The sequence below is a fragment of the Neofelis nebulosa genome, chromosome 17 (assembly GCF_028018385.1).
Source record: "Neofelis nebulosa isolate mNeoNeb1 chromosome 17, mNeoNeb1.pri, whole genome shotgun sequence".
Lineage (NCBI taxonomy): Eukaryota > Metazoa > Chordata > Mammalia > Carnivora > Felidae > Neofelis > Neofelis nebulosa.
The window spans coordinates 11,361,842-11,389,330 of record NC_080798.1 but is presented as its reverse complement, the minus strand read 5'-3'; the positions used below and the strand labels follow the sequence as shown (position 1 = coordinate 11,389,330).

The window sequence follows — 27,489 nt, the reverse complement described above, 5'->3', positions numbered from 1 at the left end:
GTGATCAGACCCTTGGTCCCCCTCTCCCCCCATGCCCCACCGTCCTCACGATGCTGAACGGTCCGCCTTGGCACCTGCTTCTACCGCTACTCTGGTCGTGGGGGCCGCTGCTCCGGAGGGCGGAGGTGAGGACCCGAGGAGCCACAGGAGTTCAAGCCTGGGAGGGCGGTCTGGGGACGGTTTTAAGTCTTCCCCCACTGCAGAGAGAGTTTTAAGGCTGCCCCGCCTGTCCAGATTCAAGTTGTTTCCCCCTCAAATTCCCCTGATGATTTCCAGCCACTCTTTCCCCTAGTTTTCCTGGCGGTTTTCAGCCCTGCCCCCACCCCACCCCCAACTTCCCGGTCTAGGCACCCCCGAAGACTTAGAAGAGGTTTCTAAGCCACCCAAGACTCCCGGACAAAACAGGGCAGCCTCTTCAGGTCCCCGCAGGGTGTTTTTGGCCCACACGAACCGCGCTGCCTGGGAGGGGGGGTCGGTCGTGGGGGGGGGGTCCTCCCTCCTCTCTTTCCGTAGACAGGCTCTGTGGGGCAGACGGCGGGGGAGCTGTACCAGCGCTGGGAACGGTACCGTAGAGAGTGCCAGGAGACGCTGGAGGCCGTGGACCCCCCAGCAGGTGTGACTGGAGGCGGGAACTGAGGGCAGGGGGAGGACCAGGGCTGAGAGGCGGGCGCTTGAGGCGGGGCTAGGACTTGGGGGCGGGGCCTGAAGGAAGGCTGGGGTCGAGGTGGGCTGGGTCGCAGAGGCCTGGGTGATGCTTGGCCTCGGCGGGAAGCATCTAGACCTCAGTGCTTGGAGAGACTCGGGCGTAGCTCGTTTGAGTGGGAGCCGCCTGAGAAGCAACTTGAAGTGGGCGGGGGTTGGGGCGGGGCTGAATCCGGTGGGTGGAGCCTAAAGTGGCCCGCGAAGGGGCGGGGCCTGGGGCCTGGTGGGAGGGGACGTGGCAGACCGCTCCGGGTGGGCGTGGGTAGGGCAGAGCTTGTTCGTGGAAGGCGGAGAAGCCTTGCGCTGGGTCCAGCCGGTCCACCCGACGCCTGGCCCCCACGCCCACCCCAGGCCTCGCCTGTAACGGGTCCTTCGATATGTACGTCTGCTGGGACTACGCTGCACCCAACGCCACCGCCCGTGCGTCCTGCCCCTGGTACCTGCCCTGGCACAGCCACGGTGAGGTGCCCCCTGGACCCCGCACCCCCCGACAAAAATAGATCCTAACCCTGCCCCAGACACCGCTCACCCAAATCTCGCCTACGCTTGATCTCCTGCTCCTTTCTGTCCGGCTGGGTGTCTCCTTCTGCCTGACCAAGCTCTGTCTCTGTATCTCTCTGAGAGCCCCTGGGTTCTTATTTTCTTTCCTTTTCCTTTTCCTTTTCCTTTTCCTTTTCCTTTTCCTTTTCCTTTTCCTTTTCCTGAGTCTGTCTTTGGGCGTCTTGATCTGCCTCTCCTAACCAGCTATGTGGCCTACAGCAATTTATTTAACCTCTTTATGCCTCAACTTCCTCATCTGTAAAATGGGGTTGATAATAGTACTCTTGTCTTTGTTTCTCTCTCTCTTTCTCTGTGCCTCTGACCCCCTCCTTTGTTTTTGACAGTGGCTACAGGCTTTGTCCTCCGCCATTGTGGCAGTGATGGCCAATGGGGACCTTGGAGGGACCATTCTCAGTGTGAGGACCCAGAGAAGAATGGAGCCTTTCAGGTAAGGAGCGGTGAGGGATTCAGGTTAGGATGTGCAGGGAGAGATGAAAAGACAGCTGTCTCGGGTAGAGCCTGAAACCCCTTGTACTGTTGAAGATAGAAACCCAACTTAAACTTGCACGATGGAGAAAGAAAGAGAAATGTATATTGGCTTCTGTGATTGAAAAGCATTAGGCCACAGTTTCAGGCACAGCTGGATCTAGGCGTTCAAATGCTGTTGTTGGAAATCTCTCTGTCTCTCACTACACCATGACTTTGTTTTTCTCTGTGCTGGTCTCATCTTTTCCGTGGGGTGAAAAGTGTGGTCCCCATTAACGAACACCAGGCTCACATCCCACCAACCAAGCAAGACGGTGGGGAGACTGCATTTTGCTCTCCATAGCTCTAACGAAATGTCCCAGGACTGACACTTATTGGCCTGTTGTGAGTCGCGTCCGCCGGGCACACTGTGTAAGGGTGTGTCTGTGTGTGCAGGGGGTTACATAGAATGCTCTGATTGGCTGGCTGGTCACGTGCTCAGCCCTGGACTGAGGGGCGGAGTCAGCCCCACCCAAAGAGGGTAGATGGATCCCCAAGGGAAAATTGGGAAGCTGGGCGGGAACAAAAAGCAGGGCCCCTTTCTGGCCCTGGGGGAAGCACTGAACTCTGTCCCTGTGTCCCCCTGTCCTCCTGCACCCCACCCCCACCCCGGCTTAGGATCAACGGCTGATTTTGGAGCGGCTGCAGGTCATGTACACCGTGGGCTACTCCGTGTCCCTGGCCACACTGCTGCTGGCCCTGCTCATCTTGAGTTTCTTCAGGTGGGACCTCCAGCCCTGAGCGGCAGCGGCAGACGCTGGGCCTCAATTTGCCCAGTAAGATGGGGTGGTCAGGCTCCACGACCAACAGGCATCCAGCAAGCGGTTCTGTGGGAAGGGCTGGGAGGTGACTTAAGGGGTTCTCTGGGGCCACGGACAGGTCTCCAGGGGTCCCCAGCCTGCCTCCCATCTCCCCTAGGCGGTTGCGCTGCACTCGAAACTACATCCACATCAACCTGTTCACGTCTTTCATGCTGCGGGCGGCGGCCATCCTCACTCGAGACCGTTTGCTACCTCCTCCTGGCCCCTACCCTGGGGATCAAGCCCCTGTCCTGTGGAAACCGGTGAGCGTCGTCCCGCTCTTCTCAAACTGGGGTTCTGCCTCCTCAGCGTCCTCCATCGATGGCCCCCTCACCTCCTGTATGGGACTTTTCCATTCCCTTTCTCTCATTATCTCACCCCTCCCGGGACTTGTCCACCAAGGAGAGTCCCCTTGCTGGAGGCGGGGCGTGGCAGGATGGGAGAAATTAACTGGGCGAGCGGGGGGTGCGGGGGTGGGGTGGGGCGGGATTCGGTAACACACCAATTTGTTACTGAGAGACAAAGGTGGGAGAGGCTAAGGGTCTGGGGGCCCGGGTGAGAAAAACTTTGTGGTCGCGAGATGGGCCATACCACTTGTTAAGAAGCCATGGGGTGGGAGAGCCCATGTGCTGGTGGGACCAGGAGGATGGGATGGGAGAAACCTTTGGATAGGGCAAGTAGTTAAGTTCAATTTCTAGGAGGTGGGGTGCGAGAGGCCATATTTGGGGGAGGGAGGATTGGGGAGGGACTCTGATAAGCAAGATGGGTGATACCAAGTGTCAAAGAGGTTAAGCGTGGCATAGCTCGCACAGGGGAAGAGAGCAGATGAGGGAAATCGACCACGGGCTCCATCCGCTGGCGGTGCAGAGAGGGAGGTGAATGCTTGATGGCGGGAGATGGAGGAGGAAGGCTTGGGGCCCCCCTGGAGGCCTTGACTGCCCCCTCCCCCGGTCTGGCCACTCCCTAGGCCCTAGCTGCCTGCCGCACGGCCCAGATCGTGACCCAGTACTGCGTGGGCGCCAACTACACGTGGCTGCTGGTGGAGGGGGTCTACCTACACAGTCTCCTGGTGCTTGTGGGAGGTCCCGAGGGGGGCCACTTCCGCTGCTACGTGTTCCTCGGCTGGGGTGAGCCCCGACCCTGTCCCCTGCCCAGCCCAGCGCGTCTCCACTCTCCCGATTACCCCGCTGGTCTACCTCAGGGGGTCTCCTCCCCTCTCTGGGTTTTTGCCTCCCCACCCCGGCGGGGGAAATTCCGCGGGTCTTGGGCCTGGCGGGGCCCGTGCGCGCGCTGACGGCTGCGGCGGGGTGGGGGGCGGGGGTCGGGGTCTGCACAGGGGCCCCCGCGCTTTTCGTCATTCCCTGGGTGATCGTCAGGTACCTGTACGAGAACACGCAGTGAGTCTTGGGGTCTGGGGTGGGGCCTGGGAGGTGGGCGGAGCTTTGAGGGATGCGGGCGGGTTGTGATGGAAACGCGGGGAGGTTCGGATGGCACGTCGGGGCTCGGAGGGAAAGGGGCTTGGTGGGATCTAAAGGAACGGGGAGCTAGGAAAGGTTGTGTGCTGGAACGGGGGCGGGGGGGGGAGGCGGAATAAGGGCGGGGCCTGGATCGTAGAGGGCGGGGCTTTAAAGGAACGTGGGTGTGGCGTTAAGGAAAGTGGGCGGAGCTGGCGAAAGGGTGTGCGTGATCCCGAGGGTCCTGGGGTTTTCTCTTAGCTCTACTCCCTCTCCCACCAGGTGCTGGGAGCGGAACGAAGTCAAGGCCATTTGGTGGATCATACGCACCCCTATCCTCGTGACTATCGCGGTAAGGCCGACCCTGCCTCCTCCGGGCCACCCTCTGGAATTCCCCACTCTGGGAAACTGGGCGCCTCCTGTCCCCCGGGACGGGATGCGGCTGGCTCAGCCTCTGTCTCTCCCTGCAGATTAATTTTCTCATCTTTATTCGCATCCTTGGCATCCTCGTGTCCAAACTGAGGACGCGACAGATGCGCTGCCCGGACTACCGGCTGAGGTGAGGCAGGGTGGCCGGGGACGGAGGGAAAGGGGCGGGGCGCGAGACGGAGGAGGACCTGGGGCTGCGGGACCACTGCCACCCTCCGCCAACAGGCTGGCTCGCTCCACGCTGACGCTGGTGCCCCTGCTGGGCGTCCACGAGGTGGTGTTTGCTCCCGTGACAGAGGAACAGGCCCGGGGTGCCCTGCGCTTCGCCAAGCTCGGCTTTGAGATCTTCCTCAGCTCGTTCCAGGTGCTAAGGCGGGGTACAGGGGGTACACCCTTTGGCCTGGGGCCCTCCTCCCCAGAAGGGGCGGTGTGGGGGGGGGGCGCTACAATCGTCCACCGATGCAGCCACTGAATGCAGTGTGGACACATGAACACGTTCCTCCATTCTGTGCAGGGTACTGAGCTAGCTCTGTCCTGAGCTGGGGAGGCAGCCGGGATGGGGACAGTAGACCAGGTGGCTTAGCACTACTGCCTCCTGGGGAAGATGGAGGGCTTTGCAGCCGCACAGGGGCTCCCAGGGCTTCCCACCTCCATGGCCTTCACCTAGAGTCTGAGCTAGGGTGGGGGTTAGATGAGGTGCCTGGGGCTCAAAATGTAAGGAGGCACTCACTCCAGAATTTAGGGCCAACCCTGCCTGCACTTGTTCTGCCCCAGTAGCCATCTGCTTTTCCTTGTTGGGCCTCAGTTTTCTCATCTCTAAGTGGGAACAATACGAATCTCACCTCACAAGGCCGTTCCTTCATTCAATTCACCAAAACCTATTGAACGCTTACCGGGTCCCAAGCCATCTTCCAGGCTTACTATGGGGATACGGCCAGGAACCGAGTGGTTCCTACCCTCTAGTGGGAGAGACAGATGCTAAACATGCCATAGGAGAAAAATCTACCGAATGTCGGATGGGGAGACGTGCCCTGAGGGAAATAGAGGGGCAGACAATATATGGGGTTATAGACAGGGGGCCAGGGAAGGCCTCGCTGAGAAGACATACGTTGGAGGCGAGGGAACGAGCCAGGCAGATATTTGGGGAAGATGTTCCAGGAAGAGAAACATGAAGTGCAAGACCCCTGACGTGGGCGAGAGTACCTTTCATGATGGAAGAAGGCCAACATGCCTGAAGCGGTGGGAGCCAGAGGAAGCAAGGGGGAGATAGCCCAGAGAGGCGAGGTACCCGGGCAGTGAGTACTTTGGCTTTTCCTTGAGTGGGTCGGGAGCCAGCGGAGAGGGATGTGATCAGAGTTAGAGTTTATTTTAAAAAATTATTTATTTATTTAGAATAAAAAGTTTTTAATGTTTATTTCGGAGAGCGCGTGCCAGGGGGGAGGGGCAGAGAAAGAGGGACACAGAACCCGAAGCAGGCTCTGAGCTCCGAGCTGTCAGCACGGAGTCCATCCATAGCGGGGCTGGAACTCACAAACTGCGAGATCATGACCTGAGCCGAAGTCAGGTGCCCAACTGACTGAGCCACCCAGGCGCCCCTTAAAAAAATCTTTTTTAATTTTTTTTTTTTTTTTTTTTTTAGGAGAGAGTGAGAGAGCTAGTGGGGGAAGGGCAGACAGAGAGAGAGAGGGAGACAGAGGTTCCAAAGCGGGCTCTGTGCTCACAGCAGGGCTCGAACTCAAACTGTGAGATCATGACCTGAGTTGAAGTCAGATGCTTAACCGACTGAGCCGCCCAGGCGCTCCAGAATTAGAGTTTAATGGGATCATGGAAATTAATGAGATTTATAATATCTTAATAACAAATGATTGATTTGTTAGTTTATCAAGTAATTTATTCGTAGTTATGCATAGTTTGGATCTTAAGTTTATATGTAGAATGTATATATTTATAGAAATAGATAAGTGTCAAGTAAAACTAATTTATTAACAACACATAATATATTTCAACACGAGGGGCCAGGAACCAGAGCTTCTTGCATATTTGTTACCTCAGTTCTCACAATCACCACTCTATTATAATTACCCCCACTTTCCAGATGGAGAAACTGAGGCACAGAGGGGTTAAGTACTGGCCTAAGTGGGTCGGAAAGTGGCCAAGCAGGGTATCCTATCTAGGCGGCGGTCCCCCTGTTCTCAACCTGATCGTTCAGCAAACAGGAGAGGGCGGAAGGCGTTCCGGGGCTGGGAGAAAGTGACTGAAATAGTCTAGGACCAGGGTGGCGGCAGCCGAGGTGGTTTGGGACCTGCTAAGGGTCCGAGCCCTTGAGGGGGTATCTGCCATCCGGCCCCCACTCTCGATTGACCCCCGCGCCTCCTTCCGGCAGGGCTTCCTCGTCGGCGTGGTCTACTGCTTTATCAACAAGGAGGTAGGGAGGGAGGGACAGCCCCGGCTCGCCGCCCGCGCCCTCTGGTGGCCGCGCAGGGAACGGCGCGCCCGGGGCCGCCTCTGAGCGACGTTCCGCTGCAGGTGCAGGCGGAGATCCGCCGCTGCTGGCATCGCTGTCGCCTGCGCCACAGCCTCGGTGAGGAGCGGCGCCAGCCACCGGAGCGCGCCTCCAGGACCCCGCCGACCCCGCCGTCGGGCTCAGGCCCCCGCCCGGTCGCCACTGACCGGACCCCGTCCTTGGGGACCCTCCCAGGGCCTGGGAATGAGGCCAGCCGGGGCTTGGAAAGTCACTGCTAGGCAGCGGTCCATTCGAGTTAGCACGTATTTATTGAGCGCCTGCTGTGTACCAGGTCCAGTGTGCAGGGCACTGGGGAAATTGGGGTGGGGGTGGGAGGGGGGAAACAGAAGAAAAGGTCCCTGTTGCAGCTCACCAATGAGTGGGGGAAACAGCAAAGACAGAAAGAACATCAAGTGACACATTCATTGTGGAATGGCCCATGAAGAAAAATGAAAAGGGAGCCTAAGGTGAGCCAGGAGGATCTCTGTCTCTGAGGTGACACTTAGGCCATACCTGCAAGAGGTGAAGGAGACCACTTTGGGAAGAAAATTCTAGGCAGAAGCAACAGCATCTGCAAAGGCCTCGAGGCAGGAAAGAGCTTGGGGGACAGGTGGCCTGCGTGGCTGGAGTGAGATGAGTCAGCGCCCAACCGATGGGGAGAGAGAAGTGGGCAAGATCTGGAGTTTTCTTCCAGGGGCATTGAAGATTCCTAGCAGGAGTGTCTCATGGGCTAATTTTTTTTTTTTTTTAATGTTTGTTTTGAAAGAGTGAGAGAGAGAGAGAGAGAGAGAGAAAGAATCCCAAGCAGGGTCCTCGCTATCAGCGTTGAGCCCCACGCAGGGGATCCCAAGAACCATGAGATCGTGACCTGAGCCGAAATCAAGAGTCGGATGCTTAACCGACTGAGCCACCCAGGCACCCCTGATGGGCTAATGTTTTAAGCAGATCCTCTGTCCGCCATGTGAGGGAACCGATTATTAGGGGCAGGAGTGGCCACTGCAGAGGGGGGTGAAGTGGTCAGACTCCGGCGCTATTTTAAAGGCAGAACTGAGGACTTGGTAATGTGTGGCACGCAGGACGTGCAGCCGGAAGTCCAGGAAGACTCCTAAGTTTTGGATGGTGGAGAGGAAAGAGATAGGGAGATGGGGAGTTCAGGGTGGGGAGAATCAAGAGTGCCTTTTGGTCACGTCAGGCTGGGAAAAAGGACCTGGGGCTCACAGGAGGGGAGATAGAAATACAAACGGGGGTAGAATGCTGGGCCAGAAGGGACCTGGCCTGTAGGCTAAATATGGGCCATTAAAGGCAGGCCTCGGAGCCGAACCCAGGACCACTGTCGGCTGGGGGTGCGGACGCACATCCCCACCCTCCTGGGCGGCCCCTGGGAACTGGGAGAATTAGGGGGAAGCCGACAGCCTGTGTCCGGACCACCTGTACCCACACTAGACTCTCACTCCTAAATCCGCCCCTGGCTCACATCTGCGCTTAGATTCAGTTAGTAGCTGGGTGTTTGCCTTGGGGTCCGCAGCCCCCTGGACAGATGTGCCCCGTTGCTGCCGGAGTCCTTCAAGCATGTGGTCCCGCTGGGACCCCCTCGTGGGCGTTGGGGGGTGCTCTGAAGCAGGGACCTTGTAAATAAAGCATGAGAAATGAGGCTGGCTGTGTGGCCGGGTAACTTCTGGAGGGTAGCACTGCTCTTCAGCCACGTGCTGCCACGAGAACACAGACGCTATGCTGCCACCGTCCCCCATGCCTAGGAGAAACTCCTACTGGGAATGTTCTGTGATCTCCCGATACGCAACTCTCTGCCGTGTGTACAATTAAAATTGCGTGTGTGTGCCAAACATTTTCTGAGGGCTGCTTCTCTGAACAATGGCGTCAGAATGGCAAGACTGCAGAAACCAGCCTGGTTCAAACTTAGTTTGGGTACTTTCTAGCCGTATGACTTGGGAAAAATTCCCAGCCTCTCTGTGCCTCAGCTTCTACTTCTGGAAAGCGGGTACAATGATGGCACCTACAATCTACGGTTGCCCGAGACTCCGGCGAGTTACTCTTAGGATACTCCCTGGTGCAGGGGGCACGCTTTTCCTGCAGTCTCTGCTTTCGCTTTCACCCAATGAAGGAAGGGGTGATTAGAAACCATTTGGGCAGGGGCGGGTGAAGGGGTGAGGAAATTCAGACTGATGCCAAGCAGGGTGCCTGAGGCAGGAGCCTTTGCTGCCAGCCCTCGAGGCAGGGAAACAACTTCCCACTTCCTGGGGAGAAGTCACCAAGAAGGGGGAGGCAGGGCAGGGATCTGAAGCCAGGACTGGGATTCCAGAGCCTGTGCTTTCCCAGCTGCTGCACAAGAATCAAATCCTTGCAGGGGTGGAGAGGGGGCGGGGGGTGGGGGGCGCTGGGAGGAGTATCTCCTGCAGCAGCACCACTGCTCCCACGTTAGATAACGTGGCTCCATCATTTCCTGAGTGACCCTGGGCAAGTCACTTACCCTCTCTGGGCCTCAGCTGTCTCATCTATAAAATGGGATGGCTCTAGTATCTACTCACCAGACGAGTGTTCCAATTAGATGTGGACCACTCAGTAAACGTGCACCTCTATAACCTTACAGCTGTCGCTTTGTGTCACGCCTTCTCCTGTTACGGGGTCCCTCGCTGTCACTAATGGACGCCTGGAATAACTCAGGATGTGCCTTCCACAGCTCAGGGCATCAGACATCTCATTTTGTCCTCATCCTGACCCGAGGCCTGCCGACTCCTGACCGACCGAGCGTTTGGCCCCATCTGGAGAACGGAGTGAAAGACACAGGCAGAGACAGAACAGAGACAAGGGTGGGGGAGAGCACAACGTGTGCGCATCACCCCAAGACAGGGATGAGCCTCCCACCCTGCCTTCCCACCTCTATCGCCCTACGCCCTGCCCTGCGCCCTACCCCTACGTTTGTCAGAAAATTTCACCCGAGGGCAATTAAGTTGTAATTCAAGGGCAGCAGAGCTCAGGGTTGAGCCCCAGGCTCTGGAGCAGGGTGGGTTTGAATGACAGCTTCCCGGCTGGGTGCCTCCGGGGAAGTGCTCACCTCTCTGTACCTCTCAGTTCCCTCCTCTGGAAACGGAGGCCAGAATGAACAGCGCCTGCTCACAGCGGCGGACAGGAAGGCTGAGCGGCACAGGGGCCGGGGCCTGGCACCCTAACAGTTTGGCAGTTGTCAGCTGCTGTCGCTATCAATATTTGGGTATTGACTGCTACAACGGTACCTTCTCCTCTCGGGGAGGGCAGGTCGGGGCTCTCCTGGGTACTGCTGGGTCCCCAGCATGGCAACACAGGCCTGGCACAGGGGAGGCACTTGGGGGACTGTTTCCTGACTGAACAAATGGAAAAAAAGACTGAAAGAAATCCTGAGTTAGACCCCAACTTACTGAGAGAGGGGTAGAGGAAGCGAAGAGCCAGATGCGGTGACAAGAAGCAGCAGAAAAGATAAAGACAGAAAAACGAGCTCTCTGTATCCAACCTATTCGTTTCACAGACAGGAAAAGTGAGGCCTGGAAGGGGCAGAGACGGGACCTCTTCACCTGCTCAGAGAGGTCCCGATTCCAGCGCCCGGCCCCACACCCAGCTGCCTCCCTCCCGAGTCTGCCTCGCTCACAAGGCTCTGGGAACAGACAGATGTCACTAAGAAAAACACAGGACTTTATTATTCCCATTACAGAGGGCAGGTCTTCGCAGGATGACAGCGGGGACGAGGCCCCTACTTGCCGGCGATGAGCGGGTTCCGCAGGACCACGATGACGGAGTCCCCGCGCAGGAACATCTTGGAGATGTAGCGGTCCTTGTTGACTGGCTTGGACTTCTTCTTGCCCTTGCCGCTCTTGGGGACCTCGGTCCACATCTCCTTCACATTCTCCAGCACCATGTTGCAGTGCCTGGTGGGGGCAGGGGGTGGGGAGGCACCAGGAGTGAGGTGGGAGTCTTCCGCCCACCCTCTTCCGGCAGCACAGCATGGGAGAAGGTGCGGGCCCGGGGCCAGGACCGCTGGGGCTCCCAGGCCACCTCTACAAGTCCTCAGGTTGAGGCTTGGGCAATAAACTTCACCCCTCCGTGCCTCAGTGTCCTCCTCTCTAAAATGGAGCCATTTGCAACACCTCCCTCGTACGGCGTCTCGATGAAATGAATCAATACAGAGGGCTCCTGGGTGGTGGCTCAGTCAGTTCAGCGCCCTCCTCTTGATTTCGGCTCATGTCATGATCCCCGGGGTCAGGGGATCAAGTCCCGCATCGGGCTCTGTGCTGAACGTGGAGCCTGCTTGGGATATTCTTTCTCTCTCTCTCTCTCTGCCCCTCCCCTCTCTCTTTCTATAAATAATTAAAAAAAAAAAAATCAATACAGTATTCTTATTCTTGTCAAGACTTATGGTAAGGGACTGGCCCAGGATAAAGGCAAGCAAAATGGGTCTGCCTGTGTTTCTTCTGAACTCCAAGTGCGTCTAAAGGCACCAGCAGGGATGCTGCTTCTCTTTAGAGAAACAGAGGCCGCAGGGGCCTATGGTGTACATGATGCTTCCACTGTAGTCCTGCTCAGGGTGCCAGGGGGACACGGCTGAGGACGGTTTGGATTAGCTCCCCCAACAAACACTTGCCATGAACAGGGCAGTGAATGAAACAGGATATCCCCGCCCTGACGGGGCCTGCGTCCCAGTGAGGACAGAAGGATGCCAAGCGAGTAAACAAAGGAACCAGATGTGCTCTCAGGTTATGTTAACTGCTAAGAAGAACAATTCAAGCCGGGTGAAGGGATAGAAGGATATGAGGAAATGTGACCAAGTGCTAACAAGAAAAGAAAATCGTTAAGAAGAGTGGGGAAGCAGGGGCGCCTGGGTGGCTCAGTGGGGTAAGCGGCCCACCACGGCTCGGGTCATGATCTCACGGTTCGTGAGTTCGAGCCCCACGTCGGGCTCTGTGCTGACACCTCGGGGCCCGGAGCCTGCTTCCGATTCTGTGTCTCCCTCTGTCTCTGCCGCTCCCCTGCTCATACTCTGTCTCCTCTCTCTCTCAAAAATAAACATTAAAAAAAAAAAAAAAATTAAAGGGGCGCCTGGGTGGCTCAGTTGCTTGAGAGTCCGACTTCGGTTCAGGTCACGATCTCTCGGTCCATGAGTTTGAGCCCCGCGTCAGGCTCTGTGCTGACAGCTTGGAGCCTGGAGCCTGCTCTGGATTCTGTGTCTCCCTCTCTCACTGCCCCTCCCCTGCTTGCACGCACTCGCTCTCTCTCTCTCAAAAATAAATAAACGTTAATTAATTTAAAAAAAAAAAAAAAAGAAGAAGAGCAGAGAAACTCTGTGCCTCGCTATGGAGTGATATCCAGGAGGGACTGCTGAGTGAAAAAGGCCAAGTGTGCATGGAAAGTGATCTTCTGAAGGGAAGAAAGAGGGTAGGAGAAGCATATATACCACCCGCTTGGCTTGCACAATGCAGAATCCTGGAAGACGCTCAGAGACTGGGAGCAGTAAGGTGACCTAGGTGGACTGGGGACAAGCTGGATGGAAACTTGCCACTGGAGTGCTATTACTGTTTTTGGAATGATGTGAACACATTAGCACTTGAAAAAAAAAAAAAAAAAGTAGCGTACCAATATGGAAACATTCCTGAGATACCGTTAAGTGAAAAAGCCGAGGTCTAAAACTGCGTGGTAGGCCATTGGCACGGATTTATTTTTTAAAGTTTGTTTATTTTTTTTGAAGGGGAGGGCATGCCAGAGGGGCAGAGAGAGAGAAAGACAGAGAGAGAATCCCAAGCAGGCTCCGCATTGTCAGCGCACAGCCCGACATGGGGCTCGATCCCACGGACCGCGAGATCATGACCTGAGCAGAAATCAAGAGTCAGAGGCTTAACCGACTGAGCCACCCAGGTGCTCCAGCAGTGATTTAAAAATAAAGAAAAAGCTAGGGGCGCCTGGGTGGCTCAGTCGGTTGAGCGTCCGACTTCAGCTCAGGTCACGATCTCGCGGTCCGTGAGTTTGAGCCCCGCGTCGGGCTCTGGGCTGATGGCTCAGAGCCTGGAGCCTGCTTCCGATTCTGTGTCTCCCTCTCTCTCTGACCCTCCCCCTGTTCATGCTCTGTCTCTCTCTGTCTCAAAAATAAATAAATGTTAAAAAAAAATTAAAAAAAAAATAAAGAAAGAAAGAAAAAGCACCCTCCTCTGTCTGTCTGCATGAGAACTCGTAAGGAGACCTGAGGAATTTGCCATGGAGGGCTTCCTGGGGAAGACAGCCTTCCGATTCTTTGTCTCCCTCTCTCTCTGCTGCTCCCCTGCTCACACTCTCTCTCTCTCTCAAAAATAAATAAACATTAAAAAAAAAAAAAAAAAGAATGCCTTCGCTGACCTGCAGTGATGTTCTCAGACCGCGGATATGTGTGAAAAACAAGACGCAGAAGAGCACGTGGAAGATTCTATCTTAAAAACAACTAAATTCACAATAGCGACGACATGCCAATGAGACCTCAATAAAGCTGTCGGCAAACACCACGAAGGAGCCCCCGGGTGTGTGTGTGAGTCAAATGTGGGAGGATACATACTAGGGTGGGAGGCTCATCTATATCATACATAAAAAAACATATATAATAAAATATATATCCTACATAGAAAACGAACCACCACCTACTGAGCGCTTATCAAGCGCCCCGGCCTCTTCTGAGCACTTACCCAGCAATCCTCACTGCAGCTTACCCCCAGGAGGTAAACACGAGTGTCATCTCCGGCTTCCAGAGCAGGACACTGCGCACAGTGGGATGACATTTTAGAAGTGGCAGAGCCTGGGGGCGCCTGGGTGGCGCAGTCGGTTAAGCGTCCGACTTCAGCCAGGTCACGATCTCGCGGTCTGTGAGTTTGAGCCCCGCGTCAGGCTCTGGGCTGATGGCTCGGAGCCTGGAGCCTGTTTCTGATTCTGTGTCTCCCTCTCTCTGCCCCTCCCCCGTTCATGCTCTGTCTCTCTCTGTCCCAAAAATAAATTAAAAATGTTGAAAAAAAAATAAAAAATTAAAAAAAAAAAAAAAAATAGAAGTGGCAGAGCCTGTGTTCAAGGCCAGGTCCACCTGCCTCCTTGGGCTCGGCACTTCCTGGTCTCAGTCTCGGTCTCAATCTCCTGGAGAAGAAACTGAGGCTCCGAGAGGAAAAAATCAGTTGCTGTTCCCTCTGGCTGAAACTCTCAGATCCTAGCTTGTTCCTTTATTTGATTCAGGTGTTCACTGCTGCCTCTTCCTATGGGGCCTCTCACGTCACCGTCTAGGATGGCACCCCCTTCCCAGCATTCCATACTCTCACCTGGCTTTACTTTTCTCATGACACCTTATTCATGGGCTTCCTGTCGGCTTCCCTACCTACAGCACAAGCTCTCTGAGTACAGGAGCTATCCCGTACTTTGCTTTAGTCACTGCTGTGTCTCTGGAGCCTAAAAAAGTCCCAAGCATGGGTACTTGATGTTAGACATTCTATGTTATAGCTGCAAACACTGATTAAGAGCTTCCTATGTGCCAGATGCTGTCCTTCTTTTAATTTAATTTTATTTATTTATTTATTTATTATTATTTTTTTAACGTTTTATTTATTTTTGAGACAGAGACAGAGCATGAGCGGGGGAGGGGCAGAGAGAGAGGGAGACACAGAATCGGAAGCAGGCTTCAGGCTCTGAGCCATCAGCCCAGAGCCCGACGCGGGGCTCGAACTCACGGACCGCGAGATCGTGACCTGAGCTGAAGTCGGACGCTCAACCGACTGAGCCACCCAGGCGCCCCTAATTTTTTTTTAAATGTGTATTTATTTTTGAGAGGGAGAGAGAGACAGAGACAGGGCACAAGTGGGTGCCGGAAACACAGTATTAGAAGCAGGCTCCGGGCTCTGAGCTGTCAGCACAGAGCCCGACTCGGAGCTCGAACTCACAAACCGTGAGATCATGACCTGAGCCGAAGTCGGAGGCTCAACTGACTGAGCCACCCAGGCGCCCCACCAGATGCTATACTTCTAATGACTTGATTAGATGCCGCGTGTATTAAGTCACGGAATCTTTGCAACCACCAGAATTACTGCCACTGTACGGAAGAGAGAAAAGTTAGTTGCCGAAGGTGTCGCGGCTGCTGAGAGGCAGAGCTGGGACGCAAACCCAGGAAGACATGCTCATTAACTACTGTACTGCACACCTCGAGGTCTGAAGAGGCTTATGCCCCAGGACTCTGAAAACCTTGTGTGTGGGCTCCTCATACTGGAGCTGGGGCCGCCTCCGCAGGCCTGGACGGAACACCTTCCAAGAGGCAGGCACTCACCTATCGAAGGCCTTCACACGGCCCAGGAGCTTCTTGTTGTTGCGGCAGTTGATGAGCACTTGGGTGTTGTTCTTGACCGACTGCGTGAGCACAGAGAGCGGACCCGTGTTAAACTCTTCCTCCTCCCGCTTCTGCAGCTCCTCGGGGGTCATCTCACTCTTGGGCTTGTTGAGGAGGCTCCTGAGTGGGCAAGTACGGAAGCGGTAGGTGAGAGGGCCCAGAGCTGGAGCATGGGTGGTCACATGGCCTTGCGCTCAGCGTCTCCTCGACCTTCCCCCTAACACGCCCACCCTCCTGCTCAGCCCCTCTCGCTTGGCGTCGCAGCTCAGATGCTTAATAGACATTTCCAACCTTACGCATCCTCGGTTGAGCTCCAGATCTCCCAACCGCCCCCACTTTATCCAGAGACTTCCCTGTCTCCATCCTTCTAGTTCCTTGAGCAAAAACTCTGGTATCAACTTGACTCTTCTCTCTCACATCCGCCGTTCAATCTGTCGGCAAACCCCGCCATCTGCTTCTAAAATACATCCAGAGTGTCACCATTTCTTTTTTTTTTTTAAACTTTTTTTTAATTTTTTTTTCAACGTTTTTTATTTATTTTTGGGACAGAGAGAGACAGAGCATAAACAGGGGAGGGGCAGAGAGAGAGGGAGACACAGAATCGGAAACAGGCTCCAGGCTCCGAGCCATCAGCCCAGAGCCTGACGCGGGGCTCGAACTCACGGACCGCGAGATCGTGACCTGGCTGAAGTCGGACGCTTAACCGACTGCGCCACCCAGGCGCCCCGAGAGTGTCACCATTTCTAACCATGGCCTAAACCTCCGCCATCTCGCTCCTCACAGCCTTACTTGTCTCTCTGCTTCCACCCATGCGCCCGGACAGTCTGTTCTCCAGAGTAGTCCCGGATGTTGTACCAAAACCTAAGTTATATCATCGTACTCTTCAAAACCCTCCCATGGCTCCCATCTCTGTAAAAAGTAAAATCCAACTTTTTTTTTTTTTTTTTTACAATGTCCTGCATCTCCCCCCATACCTCTGGTTCCAACCAGGGGCCTCCTAGGTGGTCCTTTAAGGTATTAGGCAAACTTTCACCTTTGGCCTCTCCATTTGTTTTCCGTCAGCCTGGATACCTCCCCAGGTTATCTCTGTGGTTCTGTCTTCAGGTCTTTGCTCAAGTGTTGCCCTCTCAATGTGTCCTTCTGCACTTATTATTAAGTTAATCTCTCTCAAAACTGGCATTCCCCATTCTTTTTACCCTGCTCTATTGTTTCTTTACTCACAGCTCTGGTCACCTAACATGCCATATGCTTTACATGTTTATTATCAGTGTATATATTGCCTGCCTCTGCCCACCCCATAAGCCGCAGCAGGTTTTCCCCCCTTGCGGGGTGGGGAGTGCTACTCACTGATATATCTATCCCACGTGTCTAAAGCAGTGTCTGATACATGAGCACTCAAGAACTGAAGAATGAATAAATAAACAAGCGAAATCATTACGGCGACTCGTTAGTCGGAAAAGTCGCGACATAGGTGAAAAGCCAACCGTTTCCAGCTCCAGTTGTCCGCCTAAGTCCCATGCCTCAAACCGTTATTTCTAAAACTCCGCACTCCCCTTTCGCAGGCTCTTCCCCTTAAAATCCATTTCAATAAGATTAATTCTCTGGGAAAGCTCCTAGCCTATTATCTGACAAAGCTGCCTTCTCTCCCGAACTTGGGATCCATCAAGGGCCCCACGCCCGCCCTCAATCTCATCGGTGGAAAAGTGCGTACTTTACCCCTAAAATCTGCTTCCGTCCCGCCTCTGCCCATCACTGATTAGCGGCCACATTTACGCCCTCAACCCCACTCCCGCCGCCAAAGCCTAGCCCGGCCTCACATGGTGGTAGCGGCTGGGCTCTCAGGTCAGCGCCGTCTCGTCCGCGTTGCTCCCGCCTCTGAAACTAGAGCTACAGAAGGGACTTCCGTTTCCCGTGGTCCACTTCCGTTGGCGCCTGCGCAATCTCAACCAGGTGGGGGCGTGGCCTGTTGCCATAGCGATCCGCGCCAGGCCTGCGCGGAGGTGGAGTAGAAGCCTCGCGTAGTGGTTCCAGGTCTTTTAGGACCGTACGGGGCAGATATTCACGAGAATGGAGAGAAAAAACGGGTCCGACTCAAATCACTTAGCTGTAGAGTGGCACAAGCTGAAGGAGGGAAAGGACACGCTGTTCCAAATGCCCGCCGGCCTTGCCTCCGGGGGCGCGGCCTCCGCGAAGCCAATCGGCTCCTCGCTTCAGGGATGGACACCGCCCCTTTTCCATTAGGGAAGGTCCTTTTCGGGTCTATTGAGCTTTCCGACTCCGAGTAACCAATCCTTTGCCTTCATACACGAGGGGCGTGGACCTGCGCCTAGGTCGAATGTTTTCCATGATCAAACATTTCTCATTGGTTTCCCTTCTTCCGCTGAGGTGGAGCCTATGCCTTCCGCGCTCCCTTTTGGGTTGTGCAACCCTCAGGGGACCAACCCCCAAAGCCCTAGGGAGACAGGAAGGCGTGCTCTCAGAACGAGAGTCCGCATTGGCTTTACCCGTAGAGAAAGGGTGGGATGGTGTAGTCGCTCTTCTTGTTCATTGGTCCGGTGATTCCATGGGGTGGGATTTGGCTGGGCCTAAACTATCCGCGGTCCCGGACCGGTTTCAGGGCGAAGCTGCCATGCCTTCCGGGGGCCGCGGGCGGCCCCGGCTACGGCTGGGGGAACGTGGCCTCTTGGAGCCACCCTCACCGCCCAAGCGCCGCCTGCTACCGCGGGCGCACTTCTTGCCTCTGCTTCTGCTGTCCCTGGCCGTGGCCTCGGCGTTCTACACCATCTGGAGCGGCTGGCACCGCCAGACTGAGGAGCTGCCGCGGGGCCGGGAGCTGCGGGTGAGGCTGGGCAGGGACACGGGTACCCCTTAACCCCGCCTGCGCTTCCCTGAGGTCTCAAGGTGGACGTGTCTGTATCGTACGGCGGTAGCCGCAGGTGCTGCGGTCTCCGTCAATAGAGCGCATGCCCGTTGCTATCGGGCTTGTTCTGTAATAGGTGGTTCTCCCTCAGAGGAAGAGTCTGGAAGTAGTAAGACTGGGAGTTCTGGGTTCCAATCCGAAAGTCAGCCATTTGGAAGAGTCCTTTCCCCTCTCTCGGCCTCGATTTCCCAATCAGGATTGGGGTGGGCAACCTGATGGATTTAGAGGGACCTTTTCTGAGTCTATCTAGGATTTATCCTGGAAACCTCCGATGCTGGAGGCCCGAATTAGGAAGAACCGGGGTTCTTAGGGGAGGCGGCCTCCGGGGTAGGGTCGGTATGGGGGTTGTTCTCATGCTCTGCACTTCTCTTCCCTATCTTACCCCCCTCCCAAGGGCCGGTTGATCGGAAGCCTCCCTGAAGCCCGGCTGCGGAGGGTGGTGGGGCAACTGGACCCACACCGTCTCTGGAACACTTACCTGCGCCCCCTGCTGGTTGTGCGGACCCCGGGCAGCCCCGGCAATCTCCAAGTCAGAAAGGTAAGGGGCCCCGCCTCCAAGCCCTGACCTGGCAGCCTGCCAGGGAATAAGAACTAGGCATTCTGCCCAAGATCCCTCGAGCAACTGAGACGCAGAGCTGGGGCACTGACTGGGGATAATCTGAATCTAGAGTCCCACTTTAGTAACCACCAGGCTGTACTGCCTTCTGTACTGCTCCCCAAAGCTTACTATGTGCTAGACAACTGTTTCATGAGGTGCGTAACAATGTGATCCTCACTATGCAAATGGGGAAACTGAGGCCCAGAGCAGTTAAGCATTTTGCCCAGCTAATAAATGATATACCAAGTTTCAGGTTGGCTCCAGAGCTGGCACAACAACATCTTTGTATTGCCTCCCTTTGGGGCATCCAGAGTCGTTTGAATCCCTACTCCTCGAGTTCATATCCGACCTCAGCCACTTGGAGTGTGACCTTGGGACTAGTTTCTTAACCTCTCTGTGCCTTAGTTTCCTCATCTATGAAATGGAGCGAGCCATCGACAGTCCTATCCCCATAAGGCTCCTAGAATGAGGCGTGGCACGCAGTGAGTGCTATTGAAGAGTGAGCTGGGATTAGTCTTGAAGAGGCAGGGTCACTACACACACTCAGTAGGGACTTAGCAAAAGTGTGTCAAGGGAATGACTTAAACAGAAGTGGGGATCATGAGTCAGCCCAAGCGCTCTGCATGGCTCAGGTCACATGGCCCTTCTCCCGACCTCCTCCCCAGTCCCCACCCACCCTCCCACCTCTCTCCTGCCACTAGTTCCTGGAGACTACCCTACGGACCCTGACGGCAGGCTGGCATGTGGAACTGGACCCCTTCACGGCCTCGACACCCCTGGGGCCACTGGACTTTGGCAACGTGGTGGCCACGCTGGACCCAGGGGCTGCCCGTCACCTCACCCTTGCCTGCCATTACGACTCCAAGCTCTTCCCATCTGGGTCGGCTCCCTTTGTGGGGGCCACGGATTCGGCCGTGCCTTGCGCCCTGCTGCTGGAGCTGGCCCAGGCCCTGGACAGGGAGTTGAGTAGAGCCAAGGAGCAGGTGAGGAGTGGGGGGCCCGGTCCAAGCCACCAGCCTCCCCTGCCCGGACGTGTCTTCCTGCTTCCACTCCACACACATAGCCACGGGGATCTTTTCACCCCCTGAATGTCAGATCCTGTCCCTCCTCTGCCCGAAACCCTCCCCAGGGCTCCCACCTCATTGCAAGCCTGAGCCAGAGTCCTTACAGAGGCCCATGAGGTGTGCCCTGTTACCTCTCCATTCCCATCTCTCACCCCTGTCCCTCCTCACTGTGCTCTAGCCACCCACCTCCTCCCTGTTCCTCAGATTCTGGAGAGTTCCCAGAGTCCCTCCCATCTGAGGGCATTTGCACTTGCTCTTTGCTCTGCCTAGAATGTGCTTTTCACAGACACCTTCCCGGCTGGCTCCTGCCTTTCCTCCAAGTGTCCTCCAGTGTCACCCCCTCTGAGATGGTTTCCCAACCACCCTGAAAGAGCCCCCCGTCACCATCCCAGGCTTTATGGCGCTTTGTCTGTCTGTCTCCCCAACTAGAATAAGCTCCATACGGGCAGGGATTTGGCTGCCTTGGTTTTCTGCTGTATTCCCTGCGCCCAGATGATTACCCGGCATAAATTAGGATGTCAGTGGAAATGTGTGGGATGAATAAATGAATGAAACCACAAATCTCCTCATGCTCCTCCCCTGCTCAGACCCCTTCCTTGGCTCAACCCCTTGTAACAAGGCCCAAGAGCCTTGTAACAAGGCCCTTGCTAATCCCCCCGGGCCTTTCCACCAAGCTCTCTGGCTCTGGCCTCAGCCCTCATCCATGTTGCTTCCTTGCCTGGGGACACTCTTCCCTCTGCTCCATTCTGCCAGGCCAGCTCCCACTCATCTCGGTGCAAATGTCTCTTCCCAGGAGACCCAATGTGCTTCCCAGGCTAGTTTATCCCCGACTCCCTTCCTATGCTCTTTTAGAACCCTATAGTTCTTCTTCTTTTTTTAATGTTTATTTATTTTTGAGAGAGAGATAGAGTGTGAGCAGGGGAAGGGCAAGAGAGAGGGAGACACAGAATCCGAAGCAGGCTCCAGGCTCCGAGCTGTCAGTGCAGAGCCTGACGCGGGGCTCGAACCCACGAACCGTGAGATCATGACCTGAGCCGAAGTCCGCCCGAGCCACCCAGGTGCCCCGAGAACCCTGTAATTCTTGGAAGCATTTGTCCCAAGTGTATTTCACTGTTTGTACACTTACTCGTGTGTGGGTCTCTTTTGCTAAATGAGCCTAAGAAATAACACTAACAATCAGAGCTGACCCTTTTTAGTTACTATATGCCAGACACTACACCAGGACCCGAATTTGAATCCTACTGTGTGATGAGACTTGTTATTAACCCCATTTTGACATCTGATGCTGTGAGAAGTCACTTACCCATAACTGCTCAGGTACGAAGTGGCCGAGCCAGGATTTGAACCCAGGCAGTCTGGCTCAGAGTCTGTACTTCCGGCCACCACCTTCTATGAGGGAGGAGACCTAGTTTTCCCTGCTCAGCTGTGCAAGAGGGCAGGAAATGTGGATGGGACCAGGCCCTGACCACCAGCTCCCACAGGAAGCCCCGGTGACTCTGCAGCTGCTCTTTTTGGATGGCGAGGAGGCACTGAAGGAGTGGGGACCCAAGGACTCCCTTTATGGCTCCCGGCACCTGGCCCAGCTCATGGAGTCTGCACCCCACAGCCCAGGCCCCACCAGGATCCAGGCTATCGTAAGACCAGGGCCCCACTGGGTTCCGGCGAGGGAGGGAGAGGGCCGTGCAAGGTTGGCCACATCCCACCTGGCCTCTCTCTCTAGGAGCTCTTCATGCTTCTTGATCTCCTGGGCGCCCCCAATCCAAACTTCTACAGTCACTTTCCTCACACGGCCCGCTGGTTCCATCGGCTGAGGAGCATAGGTAAGGATGTAGGCCGAGGCAGGCGCCAGCCTGGGATGTGGGAGGGACGGCCAGCCGAGTCAGGCACCTGTCTCTAAGGGGTCATCCAGCCTGCCCTCTACCTCCCTAGCCTCTAAGGCACGAGGGCAGAAACACACAAAGATCCCACAGCAATCAAGTGCAGTGACTACAAACAGGGGCTCTGGGGTCAAATAGCCCCAGGTTCGAATTCTGGTTCTGCCTCTTACAGGCTGTGTGAACCTGGGCAAGTGGCTTCATCTCTCTGAGCCTCAATTTCCTATCTGTAAAATGGGCACAAAACTGACAATAGGAGGGGTACCTACCTCTGAGGCTCAGAGGGAATAAATAGACCGGGTACACAGTGAGCCTTCAGGAAGGGGTAACTACATTCTTGTCGGGATGATCAGTGCTTTGCCCAGGCCTCCTGCCCTGCTCTGACTTGTGAGCAGAACCTCTTCCCCTGAGGGGCTGGCTCTTACTCTCTAACGCCACCACCTCCAGAGAAGCGTCTGCACCGCTTGAACCTGCTGCAGTCCCATCCCCAGGAGGTGATGTACTTCCAGCCCGGGGAGCCCCCTGGCTCTGTGGAAGATGACCACATCCCCTTCCTCCGCAGAGGTAGGTGCTGTAGGGAGGAGGGAGGGTTGGGGAGGGGCGGGGGTCCAAGGAAAGCACACATGGGGCCTGGCCCTGGCCCACTCCCAGGGCTGGGGACTGGTGGCAAGTTGTTTAACATCTTCGTGCCTCGACTTTCTCATCTGTGAAATGGGGTCACTAGCAACCCCTGTCTCAGACTGTGGAGGGAACCGACTGAGCTAATCCATGTAAAGACGCTGCTTACATGGTGATGGCACATAATAAGCGTTCAAGAAAATGTTAGCTACTCTTGTTGGTGCCTCAGTGATTGTGGATTCCAGCCCAGGCCTGTCTTTCCAGGCCCTGACAGCCCAGCAGAATCACCCAAGGAACTTCGAGAAATGCCCAGCTGCATTCATTTCTGGCCTACTGAACCACAGTCTCGGGTCTCTGAATTATTTCTGCAAGACTCCCAGATGACCCTGAGGCACAGCCAGGGCTGAAGACATCTGCTAGAGGGGTTCAGAACCTAGGTTTTTAGAACTGGACAGGCTTGGGTTCTGCCGCTTACCATGGGTTGACCCGAGGCAGATTACCCAGGCTCTCTGAGCCTCTTGCCTATGTTTCTTCTAGAAAACGAAGAGACAGATACATACAAACACACCTGTATGTGTATATTCATACTCACAGGGTAGGGAGGATTGAACAAGAGTAGGTATATAGAATGCCTTCGTATGCAGTGTTTGGCATATAGTGAGTATTAACAACTGCTTCTTAAATTTTTGCTCTATAATTTACTCATTGAACAAATATACATTCCTTACAGTGCCTTTTTTTTTTTTTAACGTTTATTTATTTTTGAGACAGAGAGAGACAGAGCATGAACGGGGGAGGGTCAGAGAGAGGGAGACACAGAATCCGAAACAGGCTCCAGGCTCTGAGCTGTCAGCACAGGGCCCGACGCGGGGCTCGAACTCACGGACCGCGAGATCATGACCTGAGCCGAAGTCGGCCGCTTAACCGACTGAGCCACCCAAGCGCCCCTACAGTGCCTTTTTTTTAAATCTTTTTTTTTTTTTTCTGATTCTAGGGCACCTTTTATTTATTTTTTTTTCATTTTTATTTTATTTATTTATTTTTTTAATTTACATTCGAGTTGGTTATCATATAGTGCAACAATGATTTCAGGAGTAGATTCCTTAATGCCCCTTCCCCATTTAGCCCATCCTGCCTCCCACACCCCTCCAGTAACCCTGTTTGTTGTCCATATTTAAGAGTCTCTTATGTTTTGTCCCCTTTCCTGTTTTTAGATTATTTTTGTTTCCCTTCCCTTATGTTCATCTGTTTTATATCTTGAAGTCCTCATATGAGTGAAGTCATATGATATTTGTCTTTCTCTGACTAATTTCGCTTAGCAGGATACCCTCCAGTTCCATCCACGTAGTTGCAAATGGCAAGATTTCATTCTTTTTGATTGCCGAGTAATACTCCATTGTATCTATATACCACATCTTCTTTATCCATTCATCCGTCGATGGACATTTGGGCTCTTTCCATACTTTGGCTATTGTGGATAGTGCTGCTATAGACATTGGCGTGCATGTGTCCCTTCGAAACAGCACACCTCTATGTATCCCTTGGATAAATGCCTAGTAGTGCAATTGCTGGGTCGTAGGGTAGTTCTATTTTTAGTTTTTTGAGGAACCTCCATCCTGTTTTCCAGAGTGGCTGCACCAGTTTGCCTTCCCACCAACAATGCAAAAGAGATCCTCTTTCTCCGCATCTTCGCCAACATCCGTTGTTGCCTGAGTTGTTAATGTTAGCCATTGTGACAGGTGCGAGGTGGTATCTCATTGTGGTTTTGACTTGTCTTTCCCTGACGATGAGTGATGTTGAGCATCTTTTCATGTGTCGGTTGGCCATCTGGATGTCTTCCTTGGAGAAGTGTCTATTCATGTCTTTTGCCCATTTCTTCACTGGATTATTTGGTTTTTTGGGTGTTGAGTTTGATGAGTTCTTTATCTGACATGCCATTTGCAAATATCTTCTCCCATTCCGTCAGTTGCCTTTTAGTTTTGCTGATTGTTTCCTTCGCTGTGCAGAAGCTTTTTATTTTGATGAGGTCCCAATAGTTCATTTTTGCTTTCGTTTTCCTTGCCTCCAGAGACGTGTTGAATAAGAAGTTGCTGCGGCCAAGGTCAAGGAGGGTTTTGCCTGCTTTCTCCTCAAGGATTTTGATGGCTTCCTGTCTTACATTTAGGTCTTTCATCCATTTTGAGTTTATTTTTGTGTCTGGTGTAAGAAAGTGGTCCAGGTTCATTCTTCTGCATGTCGCCGTCCAGTTTTCCCAGCACCATTGCTAAAGAGACTGTCTTTATTCCATTGGATATTCTTTCCTGCTTTGTCAAAGATTAGTTGGCCATACATTTGTGGGTCCATTTCTGGGTTCTCTATTCTGTCCCATTGATCTGAGTGTCTGTTTTTGTGCTAGTATTATACTGTTTTGATGATTCCAGCTTTGTAATACAGCTTGAAGTCCGTTTTAATGATTTTTTTTTTTTAAGTTTACTTATTTACTTTTGGAGAGAGAGAGAGAGCATGAGCATGGGAGGGGCAGAGAGAGAGGGAGAGAGAGAATCCACACTGTTAGCACAGAGCCTGATGCGGGGCTCAAACTCACAAACCTGAGCCAAAACCAAGAGTCAGACCCTTAACCGACTGAGCCACGCAGGTGCCCCTCCAGAGCCTTCTTTATTGATTCATTCAGTGACTATTTCCCATTGCAGTACTGGGCCAGGTGTCAGGGATACAGTGATGGACAATAATCTGCCTGGGTCCTGTCTAGTGTGTGGGGGGGGGACAGATATTGACAAACACAGAGGATATTGGATATTGACAGATATGGACAAACACAGAAGAAAGTGCTCTGAGGACAGGAACTCATCGCAGTGCAGGGATTAGGAAAACAGACTTAGGAGACAGGTGTCCTGGGTTCCAGTTACTGCTGTGCAGGTTTACTAGAGGCGGGAGCTTAGGCAAATCACTGTGCCTGCCTCTGTGCCTGGGTGTCCTCGTCTATGAAATAGGGGTAAATATAGGATTACTCTAAAGGATTATTGCAGGGATAAAATGGTGTGTGGGGATGTGTAGGGCCTCAGTGTAGGGCCTAGAATAGAACATGTGTGATAAAAGTACAAGCTAAGGGTACCTGACTAGCTCAGTAGATAGAGCATCTGACTCTTGATCTTGGGGTTGTGAGTTGGAGCCCCACACTGGGTGTTAGAGATTGCCTTAAACTTTTTTTTTTTAATATGTATTTATTTTTGAGAGAGAGACAGAGACAAAACGTGAGCGAGGGAGGGGCAGAGAAAGAGAGAGACACAGAATCCAAAGCAGGCTCCAGGCTCTGAGCCATCAGCACAGAGCCCGATGTGGGGCTCAAACCCACGAACCTCAAGATTGTGACCCGAGCCGAAGTCAGATGCTTAACCGACTGAGCCACCCAGGCGTGCCTAGAGATTGCTTTAAACAAATTTTTTTTTTTTAAAGGTACGAGCTATAAATAAAGAACAGAAAAACAGCCTAATAGTCTACCTGGTAAGGAAACTCAAAGGCCTCTTTCCCTTCGTCTGGTCTTTGCATAATCCATTAACTATTCAGTTTCTCTAACGTGTGTCTGAGAACAGTAGATACACCAGATGTGTTTTTTCAACGAACACGTTGCCCTCACGTGCATAAGATCGTCATTCAGAGTTCTTCAAGGGCCAGGACTCAGTATCTTCTGGGTGGGGGTGAGACAACTTTGCTCGGGCCTGGGTCTGGGCTCCTGGGTCAGCTGTCGGCCTGACCAAGCCTCCCCTCTCTCCTACAGGGGTCCCAGTACTCCACCTCATCTCCATGCCCTTCCCCTCTGTCTGGCACACGCCTGGCGACTCGGAGGCCAACCTGCACCCCCCCACGGTGCACAACCTGAGCCGCATCCTCGCCGTGTTCCTGGCTGAGTATCTGGGGCTCTAGCCCCCCTTGGCGGACTCTGAAGGAGAAGTGTCCAGCTAGGACGTCCCAAGGGCACCCGGAGCCAACAGAACTCAAGCCAGGCTGCCTGATCCTTTCTTCAGCTCTATTTATGCCGACCGGAATAATATGACCGGAAGATCCTCTTTCCTTTGATGGTCTCAAGCTGTCACTCTTCAAAGACACGGAAGAGACAAGGCCACTGTGGGGGCGAGAGCCAAAGGCATGAGAGCTCGGACCCTGTCCTGAAGCACTTGGTTTGAAGGTTCACAGGCACCAAATGCTGTTTGGTTGGAGTCAGCAGACCTTGGCCAGGCATCTGGACCAGCAGCACCGCCCCACCAAATGAATCCTCCGTGGCTTATGTTCTTATGATGTCAGTGGATTGCCATGGGGGGTCCACAGGGGACGTGCTTGTAAACAGGAACAGAGGAGACGGAAGCCGATATTTGGGGACTCGAGTCTGCCAGACCCAAGGGCAATAAACCAGTGTTTCTGGGGAACATATTCGGCAGAATTAGCATGACTAGGTGTTGCATGAGAAAGGGGGATCAGAGACGCGGGATGAGACATTAAAGGAGTTTCTTCATTGCACAATGTGACATTTCCAAGAGTAAGACAGAATGCAGTGTTGTTTCCCCCAAACTATTTCAGCGTGGAGCCCCTTTATTGCAAGGCTCGTGGAACTAGGGTACCTCAGAAGTCACATTGGGAAACACTCGGTTTTGACAAGTTTGAGTGTGTCCGTGGAGGGAATAAGACGGACCTTGATTCACTGCCCACCAGGTCTACCAAACCATCCTTTGTCTTTCTGTTGTGGGTGTGGGAGTGTGAGAAGGTGGGGGTCACTGCAACTCCAGTTGAGGACGTATTTCCCAACCCTACCTAATATTCAGGCTCAACTGGAGCGCTTATTAAAAAATTCAGAATCCCAGGCTCCCCCCGTTCCCCCCCCCCCCCCCACACACACACAACCACCCAAACTTGCTGAATCAGAACTCCAGAGAGGGGCTGGGACTTTGCAATGAGCACCCGAGGAAGCCTTCCCATCCCCCATAAAGCTGGGGGAGACACGCTGTCCTTAAGGTGAGTTCCCGACAGCTTAGCAAACCTACTCAAAAGAAAACCATAAAATGGAGGGTGCCTAGAAAGGGAGTCCTGTGCCGGGCTCTGTGCCTGCTG

The 27,489-nt window shown here is 54.0% G+C and overlaps 3 protein-coding genes and 1 long non-coding RNA gene across 6 annotated transcripts in view; 2 read left to right on the top strand and 2 right to left on the bottom strand.

Moving 5' to 3' along the window:
* Positions 1–9,816, top strand: part of GIPR (gastric inhibitory polypeptide receptor) — a 10,501-nt gene extending 685 nt beyond the window's left edge. Inside the window, exons 1-13 of one of the 3 annotated variants that reach the window (XM_058709728.1) lie at positions 1–125; positions 514–613; positions 1,054–1,161; positions 1,587–1,690; positions 2,386–2,489; positions 2,686–2,830; positions 3,535–3,694; positions 3,904–3,964; positions 4,304–4,373; positions 4,492–4,580; positions 4,676–4,814; positions 6,834–6,875; positions 6,977–8,796. The exon at positions 1–125 is cut by the window's left edge and continues 684 nt beyond it. In XM_058709728.1, coding sequence (XP_058565711.1) covers positions 51–125; positions 514–613; positions 1,054–1,161; positions 1,587–1,690; positions 2,386–2,489; positions 2,686–2,830; positions 3,535–3,694; positions 3,904–3,964; positions 4,304–4,373; positions 4,492–4,580; positions 4,676–4,814; positions 6,834–6,875; positions 6,977–7,192 — 1,413 coding nt within the window. In that variant the 5' untranslated portion in view covers positions 1–50 and the 3' untranslated portion in view covers positions 7,193–8,796. Of the gene's footprint in view, positions 126–513; positions 614–1,053; positions 1,162–1,586; positions 1,691–2,385; positions 2,490–2,685; positions 2,831–3,534; positions 3,695–3,903; positions 3,965–4,303; positions 4,374–4,491; positions 4,581–4,675; positions 4,815–6,833; positions 6,876–6,976; positions 8,797–9,648 lie in introns of those variants that run through there. The other 2 variants (XM_058709731.1, XM_058709730.1) reach the window with 2 other exon arrangements.
* On the bottom strand, positions 1,813–4,297 carry LOC131500462 (uncharacterized). Its single transcript, XR_009256305.1, has 2 exons — positions 3,948–4,297; positions 1,813–2,594 (listed from the first exon to the last, which is right to left on the bottom strand). It is a non-coding gene; the product is annotated as an uncharacterized LOC131500462 (long non-coding RNA).
* A 797-nt stretch (positions 9,817–10,613) lies between the features above and the next one.
* SNRPD2 (small nuclear ribonucleoprotein D2 polypeptide) lies at positions 10,614–17,281 on the bottom strand. Its single transcript, XM_058706671.1, has 3 exons — positions 17,133–17,281; positions 15,256–15,435; positions 10,614–10,867 (listed from the first exon to the last, which is right to left on the bottom strand). Coding segments are annotated over exons 1-3 (357 nt in total). The 5' UTR covers positions 17,135–17,281; the 3' UTR covers positions 10,614–10,692.
* Positions 17,282–17,693: 412 nt separating this feature from the next.
* Positions 17,694–26,909, top strand: QPCTL (glutaminyl-peptide cyclotransferase like). The gene is made up of 7 exons (XM_058706670.1): positions 17,694–18,154; positions 18,630–18,773; positions 19,535–19,816; positions 21,379–21,531; positions 21,618–21,717; positions 22,219–22,335; positions 26,165–26,909. Exons 1-7 carry the CDS (start codon positions 17,879–17,881, stop codon positions 26,308–26,310), a joined length of 1,218 nt encoding a protein of 405 aa, XP_058562653.1. The 5' UTR covers positions 17,694–17,878; the 3' UTR covers positions 26,311–26,909.
* The last annotated feature ends 580 nt before the right edge of the window (positions 26,910–27,489 follow it).